This window comes from Zootoca vivipara, chromosome 5 (genome assembly GCF_965207765.1).
Source record: "Zootoca vivipara chromosome 5, rZooViv2.hap1.1, whole genome shotgun sequence".
In the NCBI taxonomy this organism is placed as follows: Eukaryota; Metazoa; Chordata; class Lepidosauria; order Squamata; family Lacertidae; genus Zootoca; species Zootoca vivipara.
In genome coordinates, this window is record NC_142588.1 from 28,913,782 (window position 1) to 28,923,534 (window position 9,753).

Here is a 9,753-nt window from a genome sequence, read left to right on the forward strand (position 1 = left end):
ATGAAGATAAAAGGAATCTGATCATTAAGTCATTGCCTACTTAATCCCTCCATCTTTCTGCTTTTAAATAATAATTTATTTCATCAGTGTTTTTTTGCTGTAGAAGAGCTCCTTAGTGTCCAGCACTGAACCCTATCATGCTGCAAAGGATTCTGGGACATTTTATGGAGGAACATATTCAAGGCTAAACAGACACAACACAGGAGGTCTGTAATCAAATTTCCTGACTTTCAACAACCACTGTTTTAAAGCAGACACGGGGCTCCAGTTTTGTTCCGGGCAGTGGCTCAGGGAGAAGCAGATGTTTAGCTCTTCCTTCCTGCCATTCTTCAGCTCAAAATTGCCCTGCAGAACTGTGGGAAAATACAGCCATGAAACAGCTACCTAGATGATGCGCCTCTGGCCAAAATGCTTCGGACTGCAACTCCCACCACCCCAAGTCAGCCTGGCCAGTGGTCAGGGATGGTGGGAAGGGTAGGCCAACAACATCTAGAAGGCACCAACGTGGGGAAGGATGAGCGAAGGCGAATGTCCTGACCCCAAGGCCATGCAAGCTGGGATCTGAAGTCGCACACCCTCTGGAAAGCCACAGGTTCTCCACTTCTGACATATACAGCCACTGACATGGCAGTGGTGGGGAGATCCTCCACCTCTGTCCAGTTCTAGCCTGCTGAATTTTGCTGGAGGGTTTTAGGCACATACCAGAGCTTTGGGTGGCCACATGACCCGGAAGCTGTATGCCGGCTCCCTCGGCCAGTAAAGCAAGATGAGCGCTGCAACCCCAGAGGCGTACGCGACTGGACCTAACGGTCAGGGGTTCCTTTACCTTTACTTATAAAGCTGAATGCCGATTAAAGTGCTCTGTCACCCTACAAGTCCACTTTTGAAACTCAACTTTTTGAGGTCTAGAAAGTGGCTGGGAAATGCACCGAAAAGTGCATCCGAGTGAATGCTGGACGAACGCTCCCATCGCTCATTGTCATACAAACGACATTCTCATTGTCCTATTGTGGCGCCTATGTCACTTGCACCTCTATTCTATGGCTTGATTTGGGTTAGACCACCAGACTTTTGACTTTGATTTAGCTGCACTCACTTAACCTTTTCATGGCCAAAATGGCATAACACTCCGGAAACCGGAATGGATGGGGGGTGGGGGTGGGTGGAGGAGAATTCTGGCCCCGCTAGCATAAAACCATGCAAGGAGTACTGCTAGCACAGTGGGGCTTCCTCCCTCCCCACCATATGCACCACTAAATTGGCTGGGGAAGCAGGTTCAGGAGAAGCTGCAGGACGGGTGGGTGGGTGGGTGTATTATTTATTCCATTGGGCATGCAGAAATGCTGGTACTGATGCAGCACAACTTGAATCCACAAACCACACAGTCTGGATTATCCTGGAATAGATGTGTATGTGAAAGGGGTGGGGGGCTTGTCCACAAGAAGGAAACCCCCGCTCTTTAGCTCTGAATTGGAACAAACAAATCTGCCCAAAACAAAATTTGACTTTTGCTCTGATTGAGCGCTAAAGAGTGGGTTTTCATGGGGGGGGGGACTCTGGGGCAAAACAAACAAACAAACAAACAAACAAAAACCACTGGACACAGACCTTCTAAGTGCAGAGTTGTGCCTGGAAAGAGCAAGGCAAAAAGTAAGCGTGAATAAGGCCAGAGAGTTTTATAGGTTTGGGCTGTGTTTTATGGCTGTTTTCATTACGTACACTGTTCCTGAGCATTATGTGATCGAACAATCTAGAAACCTTCCTAAATAAATACATAAGGGCAAAATGAGATGCTGCCAGTAAAATAATTGAACGGTGAGCAATTTGGGGCACCTTGTGAGGCAACAATGGGACCAGGTTAGTTTAAATCACAGGGGCCATTCTGGAGGAGGAGGAAAACAGTAAATTGTTGAAATAAGGAACACACACTGCTTCTTTTTGTATTTTTTTAAAAATAAAAATCTTAAATTACAGGTGGAAATCAGTTTGAATGTTGGAAAAGCAATGTGTGAACATTTAAATAAATGTGCCTGCCTTTGATGGGAAATCTGGTAACTTTGGGATAGGGTAGACATGTCAAGAGCAGCAGAATGACTCAGGATGTGAGCTGGGAATTCCCCAGGTTCAAATCTCACCTCATCCCTGAACTCAGTAAGTGCCCTTAGGTCAGCTGGGATCTTGAAGCCAGACCCTCCTCCATTCTTCCCACTGGCATTATGAACGTATTAACACTGGCATGCCTACAGGGTTCTTTTAAGAACGTTTGAGATAATAATACTGTATAGATTGAGTGCTCTGAGCAGTCTTCAAGCACTCTACAAAATGCTGAGTAGCATTATTACTATCAGGTTGAGAGACATTTTAATTAGGATTCTCTAGATTTCTTCTTCATCTGTGTCTCACTGTTTATGTGCATGTGGGGAACATAAGCAGAAATGCACAGGCTGTGGCAGCAGCCTGGCGCCTTGCAAATGCTTTGGACTACAACTACCGATACCATCGCCTCAAAGCAACGGTCAGGAATGATGGGAGTTGCAGTAAAAATAATAATACCGTAATCTAGAGAGCACCAAGATGGGGGAGACAAAACTAAGGCAAACGACACATGGCTTTGGACTGGCCCACTTTCCTAAAACTTGCCAGGGCATGGTGGATTTTTGTCTGGGCATGTACCACAACACGGCCACTGACGTGCGTGAGTAGGATGGAAATAAACTTCAGTCAGCTTCAAACACGTTTTAAATGGATTGCGGGAACCAGTTCTCAGTTTGCATGCCATTTCCTTTTGTATTCCTCCCTGCTCTGTTGCTTTACAATCAATTTAAGCAGAGCTGTGAACTGAAACCCAGGATAGGGCACACAGGTAGATAAAGGGGGGAAGGTAAAGTAAGGTAAAGGACCCCTGGATGGTTAAGTCCAGTCAAATGTAACCATGGGGTAGGGCACTCATCTTCCTTTTCAGGCTGAGGGAGTTGGCGTTTGTCCACAGACAGCTTTCCGGATCATGTAGCCAGCATGACTAAACCGCTTCTGGTGCACGGAGGACCGTGACGAGTGCCAGAGCGCATGGAAACACCATTTACCTTCTTGCCACAGCGGTACCGATTTATCTACTTGCACTGGTATGCTTTCGAACTGCTAAGCTGGGACAGAGCAACAGGAGCTCACTCCGTCGCATGGATTCAAACCACCAACCTTCCAATCAGCAAGCCCAAGAGGCTCAGTGGTTTAGACCACAGCACCACCCGCGTCCCATGGGGCACAGAACTCCCCTACCTGCTCAAATTTCCTCTCTGTTTTGGCAAGTTTAATTTCACCCCCGTTATTTTCATTTAAAAATGTCTCTCACTGAATATTTTTATTTTGCCTATTTGAAAGCATTTATGATATAAAAGCAAATAAAAAGAGGAGCGAAACTTATAGGCCAGAGAAAGTGTAGCGAGGGCGGGGGGGGGAGGGGAGAAAACGAAAATATATGCAGCTTGGCTAGCCATCTGCTAAGGCCTGCTGCCACCATCAGCAGATGGGAGAAAAAGTTTGATGTGCCGGACAGAGAAGTTACCGTTTCCCAAGTTACCATTTCCCAGGACTGCCAGCTGTTTTAGTTTTAGTTTTGCTTGACTTAAGAATTTAAGAAGAAAAGTTTTGGGGAAATTCGAACGCTGGCTCATTTGCTCTTTCAGCCTAACCAATAACTTATTGTGACACCAGGTCGATGCGCTTAGTATGTTCAGAATTCATTTATTCCCCCCCCCCCCGCCACTCTAATTAATGTGTGAAGCCTGCATTGGACTGGACCCATCTCTTTATCTAAACTCAGTGCCCTCTCTTCCAGAAACCTCGGGTGAGTCAGTCCGGCCTTAAGCCCTCGAAAAGGCCCTGCAGTTTATTATATGGACTTTCCTCCTTTCTGATGAAACGAAATGCTTTTTTGCAGCAGCTCCGGGTGCTTCCTCTCCCCTCCCCTCCCCAATCGCTCATGATGCAATTCCCGCAGCAATTTACACGGCTGGGAACACGGGAGGCGCTAGGACCCAAGCGGAGGTAGCCGTGTGAGTTCCGGCTGTGGCTGGATTGCTCGGCTCGAGTTACGGAGCTCTCCGACGTGCCGAGCTCGCCGTCGCACCGACCGGCCTCCTCCTCCTCTGCCCGAGGAATTGCAACAAAACCCGCCCTTATCAGCTCCGCGGCGGTCAATCGATAGCACGGCCCTGCGCACACCAGCGCCCAGACATGAGCTGACGTCATGCAGGCACAATAATAATAACGGGGGGGGGGACCCCTGATATTTTTGGCGATCCAAAGTGTTGGCAGGGTGACCAACACTTAACGTGTGAACCCGAGTCCGACACGGGTCCCGACCCGCTTTTACATCACTCCTCTTTTTGTGCATTGCAAGGAAAAGCCCGAAGAAAATGCGCAGAATTCCAAGTGCTTTTTGGGGGTGTTCCTGATCTATGCAGCAACAAAACACGCACACATCCCTCTACAGGCCGCTTTGTGGAAGATTCACTTCTTCGGCTGCTTATCAAAATAATGTAACCTGACTGCTAATGCAACTGTTACTTTCGTAGCCATATACAGTACATACGTACACGGTTAAGGTCTTTGGGAGAGCACATTGTAAATAGGAGGAAACGGATCCTTTAAGGTTCGGAAGTGTCCGGAGGTATATTATAATTAAAGTTGGCAGCCAGATGCCAAACAGTTTCTACGTGCGCATCATGTAGATATTCCCTTGAAATCCAGGAGACTTTTCTGGCCAAGGATCGTAGTTAGGATTGGGGTGTGTGAGAGAGACCGGTGTCCTTTTAACCACAGATCCATTGTGTGACTGGGGGAAACAAAATGAAAAAGGAGCCACAGCTTCATGAGAAAGAGCAGGCCGTGCATAACACTGGGATTGAGAACAAAGCAGGTAGCTCAATCCGTAGAACTCAGAGGCTCTTAATCTCAGGGTCTCCGATTACAGGTAGCTAATGGTCTGGTATAGTCGAAACAAAATATTTTTAAAAAATCCTTCCAGTAGCACCTTAGAGACCAACTAAGTTTGTCATTGGTATGAGCTTTCGTGTCTCGGAGTTCGAGTCCCACGTTGCGGTGGGGGGGGGGGATTCCAACATTGTAGGGGGTTGAACTGGATGATCCTTGGGTCCCTTGCAATTCTTTGATTCTATGAAAACTACCTCGCCACTGACTCTGTAAGGCTGCGGTCCTAACCCCCCATTTACCTGGGTGTAAACCGCACTGGAATACAATAGGACGGGCGTTTCGGTAGACTTGCGCCGATCCTTTCCTCGTCCATCCTAGTGCGCGTTATAAGGACAGGCCGGCCCTACTGGTTTGCAGCGGAGCCTGCTCTCTACGTGATATGGGCGCCCAGAGTGGGACCCATCTCTTGCCTTCCCCACTCTTAGAATCCCATGCACGTTGAAGGGCGTTTACTCAGAAGCAACCCCCCTCCCAAGTTTGGAAGCTGCCTTATACTGAGACACACTGAAGAAGTGTGCATGCACACGAAAGCTCATACCAAAATAAAAACTTAGTTGGTCTTTAAGGTGCTACTGAAGGAATTTTTTTTATTTTACTTCGATCCAGACCAACACGGCTACCTACCTGTAACCAGAACTATTGCTCCATCAAGCTTAGTGCTGCCTACACTGACTGGCAGAAGCTCTTCTGCAGCCGTAAGCCTTTCCCATCCCCAGCGGGAGTTATTTGCATGGCTTTCTCTTTCTGTCACACACAACTGGGGGCTTGATTTCCAGGTAAACGCTTCGTGGGACCTTCTGCTTGCACACAGCGCTGCTGGGCCTGGCGCTACCATAAGATGCATGCTAAGATGTCCCGTTGAACTCGGCAGGCTTTGCACCCGGGTGCAATTGCAAACGCGCAATTTTGCAATCGGGCATCGAGGAGCGCGAAGTTTAGGGGTGTGGAAGCCACACACATTGCTGGACTCGTCGTTAAGCGCCCCTTTCCCCCCAACTTCCAACACCAGCCTATTGTTCTGCAGGCTGCGCCACCCCCTCCCTCCCTCCTCGCCGCAGCCACAAGCCTCCTCCCGCCCCCCATCCCCGTGCAGCCGCAGAACAAGAACAGCGCGGAGGAGGAGGAGGTGGAGGGGGGCGTGTCTCAGGCTGCTGTAACCGGGCAGGAGAGAACGTTGCGAACGTGCGCTCCCTTGCCATTGGATCGGCCCAGCTCCCGCTCCCGGCCAATGAGCTGCGGCGGAGCGGGAGAGCCGAAGCGGCGAATGCGGCGGAGGGAATGGGGCGGAGCTACCGAGCGCGCACTCCCCCCTGACCTGACTATTTAAAGGCGGAGCGGCGGGGGGTGGAACCGCAGTGCCAACGAAAGGGCAGAGGAGGGAGGTTGGGTGGCAGTGGGGTCGCTTGGGCAGCTGTGCGCCTCTTACGGGTCCTACGGCTCAGCGCTGCTGCTGCTGCTTCCACTAGCTTCTTCGACGGGCGCCCTGAAGCCGGTAAGTAGGTGGGTTTTCCATTGGGTGCCGGTTTTGCAAGGCTGCAGCGGTCGATTCTGCTGCCCTTTATCTTTTGGAGCTGGTCTTAAGACGTAGGGGTCCGATCCACTCCGATCCTCACCTGCGCCTTCCTCTTTCCTCCCCCCCCCCCGCTTTGCTGCAGAGCTGTCGATCCCAGCGGCGGACACCCGTCCTCCGACCCCCGGTGTGGAAAAGCGGCCGTGGGAAGAAGGGCAGCGATGCCAGTCTCGTGGGACAGCTTCTCCTCCCCGCTGCCTCCCATCCCGGAGCAGAGGGAGAACCCGCCTGCCTTCGCCTGGGAGAAGGAGAGCGCCTACCAAGGGGCCGCCGGCCGCAGCGCCCGGCTGCAGAGCTCCGACTGCGAGTCCCTCGATAGCAGCTTGAGCTCCGAAGCGGGTAAGCGGGGTTTCTTCATCTCACCGGGGGTGTCTGTCTTAATGTCTGCAAAACGGGCTCCTAGGCCTTCATATGCGGGTCTGGGCTGGGAGAATTGGGGCCGGGGACCTGCTTGTAATGGGAACCACGTCTAAGCAGATTGGGGGAAGGTGACTAGGGATGGTAATGTAGGGGGAGCTTTGGAGGCCTGCATACATAGACTGGGTGGGGGTGGAGTTCTATCATGTTTACTTAATTCCGTTTAAAAATTCCCCTCCCCCCAAAAAAACCTCCTCACCCCTTTAAAGCAGAAAAGGAGCTCTTCAGTGGTTCCCATTTTACTTAAGTGCATGCAGAATTGGCCTACTGATTGCTTTAATGAAGCCTTGGAGGAGGATGTGGAGGGAGATTGTGAGCATTATGGGCAACTACAGGTCATACTATGGCAGGAATTTAAAGTGCAATGCATGTTTAATGGGCAAACCAGAAAGCAGCCACTGCCTTTGCCGCCTGCCTTCTCTAGCAGAGGGGTTGCTGAGAAGCGGCTGCCTTAAGCTTTACAATGTGATCTTTTTGTTGCCCAGAATGGCTTCTACCAATTAAAAACAAGGAAACGGCACAAAGCTGTTTTGATTTCTTGGCAGGGGGTGGCAATAAAGGTAAGGCGGCGGCAGCGTAGTCACGGGGCTGTTGTCTCTCTTTCATTTGCAGATGCCCAGGAATATCTGGATGAAGTGTCCTTGCCAGACTTTGACTTGTTAAATGATCCGGAGGATGAGCTCCTGTGTGCCAATCTCATGAAGCTAATCCAAGTCAGTCTGAATAAAGCGAAGATCAACTCCAACCGCTCCTCCAGGCTCCTCATGCCAAGCCAGCTGATCGCCCAAGTTAGCAAGGAGCTCCTCCACTTGGCCTACAGGGAGCCCTGTGGCTTGAGGGGGGCCCTCATCGACTTGTGCGTGGAACAAGGGAAGGGTTGCCACAGTGTGGGGCAGATTGCTGTGGACCCCGGCCTGGTGCCTACCTTCCAGCTGACTCTTGTTCTAAGACTGGATTCCCGCCTCTGGCCTAAAATTCAGGGACTCTTTAGTTCCGGCTCTGCTTTTTCTCCAGGCTTCAGCCAATCGCTGAAGCTCAGCACTGGCTTCAGGGTCATTAAAAAGAAACTCTATAGCTCGGAGCAGTTGCTCATAGAAGAGTGCTGAGAAGTGTCTCCTGGTTGGAATTAAAACTGAGCATTTACTCTCTTAAAGATAATGGCCAGCACCGGTCCAAAGTAGGGAGGCGTGTTTAAAGGGCTGTGGAACACAAGCCGTTTCCAAGATGCGGCTGTCCTTTTGAGCCACTGTAGGTTAGATTTAGATGGGAGTTTGACTTATCAAGTGATACTAGGCAGGTAGGCCAAAGAGGAGGAGGAGGAAGGCAAGGTTTGAAAATTAAAAACAACAACAACAGCACTCTGCTTTTTAGTAACTATGACAAAAAAAAAGCCCCCTGGAAACAATGTGCTAGCTTTAAAAAAAAAAATCCTTGTCTGATACATGGGACAACTTTAGCAGTATTTTTTTTCCTGGCAGCTGATGACATAACAGCAGCAGGGCTGCCACTAAAGGATAGATGAAGGTGGCCTGCTTTTTTTTGTGATGAGCTTTTCTTTTTTTAGAAAAAAAACTTAGATAGTAATCAATGGATATCTGGTGAGTGGTGAGGTGCATGGACAATTGTTTATATGTGTTTTAAGGTCTAAAGGGACCCAAGAATGTGTTGCATTGCTTTGAACAGAAGGGCATGAAGAAGCTCCACTACTGACACACTAGGGCAGCTAAATATAAGGACTTCTGAATGAATGGGAGCGTTAAATCCACCATGCATCATTTGTGCAGCTCTGTTCATGTTTATTTTTTTTCCTGAATGAGACCAGCGTGGGAGGCACAGGGCACACGAGGTGGAGTGTGCTCTGTCATGGTTAGGTATCCTGGTTATGTATGTTTGAGGGAGGTGTGAGGTGATGCTGGGATGGGGTTGGGTGGGGGGGCAGGAACCCTCGCAGTCGGTCTGTAGTGCTTCCATTGGTTACAGTTCACATGGAATACACTTGATGTTCAAGTTTTTGAAGACTCCTATGCAACTGTTGGTTATTTTTTACTTTTCTAATAAAAACATTTCTAATAATCTGCTTCTCTCCTTCCTTTTCCTTGCCAGTGTTTTAACTGGGGCTGCAAAAAGGTGGTGGGAGTTGGGTGATTGACTTCTGAAATTGATTTCTGAAATGGGCTTTGGGACACTGGAGGTTTCCTGGAATCAGATTTGGCCTGTGGCCTCTATTTTCAAATACGGTTGAGCGAGGGGAAAACAATGCACTCGGTCGTTTCCACTGTGCCTCTCTCCACCCGAATCCCAATTTTCAAAAGATCTGCTGGACATACCTCCTTCCTTCAGATTGTATTGTCTTCAGAACCTGGATGTTGGGAGCGAGCTGGAGAGAAAAGGCCCTTGCTTTGATGTAAGATTGGAACGGACACCTTGGTCAGCAGTTCTGTGGTTGCCTCTTCAAATTTGCTAAGCCTAGGGTGCCAGTTGACCTGTAGCCAAAAATGCCTGTTCAGGACCAGGTTTAAGCCAACTAGCATACAGGCCTCAAAAGGATATGGGCATGTCTACCAGTACAATGGAGATCATTCCGTTCAAGGGCAGAAAGCCTTGTACCTATCTGAATTACTTCCCTCCCCACAGCACTGGCACTCAAAGCCACCACAGGAGGGGCCTTGCATCAGATGCTCTACTGGGGCCTGCTCCATTGTTAGTCATTCTTCTTGCAGGGGCTGGTGGATATAACTCTTAAATATCTTTACCAGTCCTTGGTTGTAAAACAC

At 49.4% G+C, this 9,753-nt stretch overlaps 1 protein-coding gene across 1 annotated transcript; it reads left to right on the forward strand.

The window, feature by feature from the left end:
* Window positions 1-6,341: 6,341 nt before the first annotated feature.
* Window positions 6,342-9,052, forward strand: DDIT4 (DNA damage inducible transcript 4). Its single transcript, XM_035138481.3, has 3 exons — window positions 6,342-6,484; window positions 6,648-6,901; window positions 7,592-9,052. Exons 2-3 carry the CDS (start codon window positions 6,724-6,726, stop codon window positions 8,083-8,085), a joined length of 672 nt encoding a protein of 223 aa, XP_034994372.1. The 5' UTR covers window positions 6,342-6,484; window positions 6,648-6,723; the 3' UTR covers window positions 8,086-9,052.
* The last annotated feature ends 701 nt before the right edge of the window (window positions 9,053-9,753 follow it).

Bases quoted from the DNA above. Each gene is read 5' to 3' on its own strand.
- DDIT4 (XM_035138481.3), top strand. From the start codon at position 6,724: ATGCCAGTCTCGTGGGACAGCTTCTCCTCCCCGCTGCCTCCCATCCCG. The intron at 6,902-7,591 runs GTAAGCGGGGTT...TTTCATTTGCAG, and splicing joins CAGCTTGAGCTCCGAAGCGG to ATGCCCAGGAATATCTGGAT.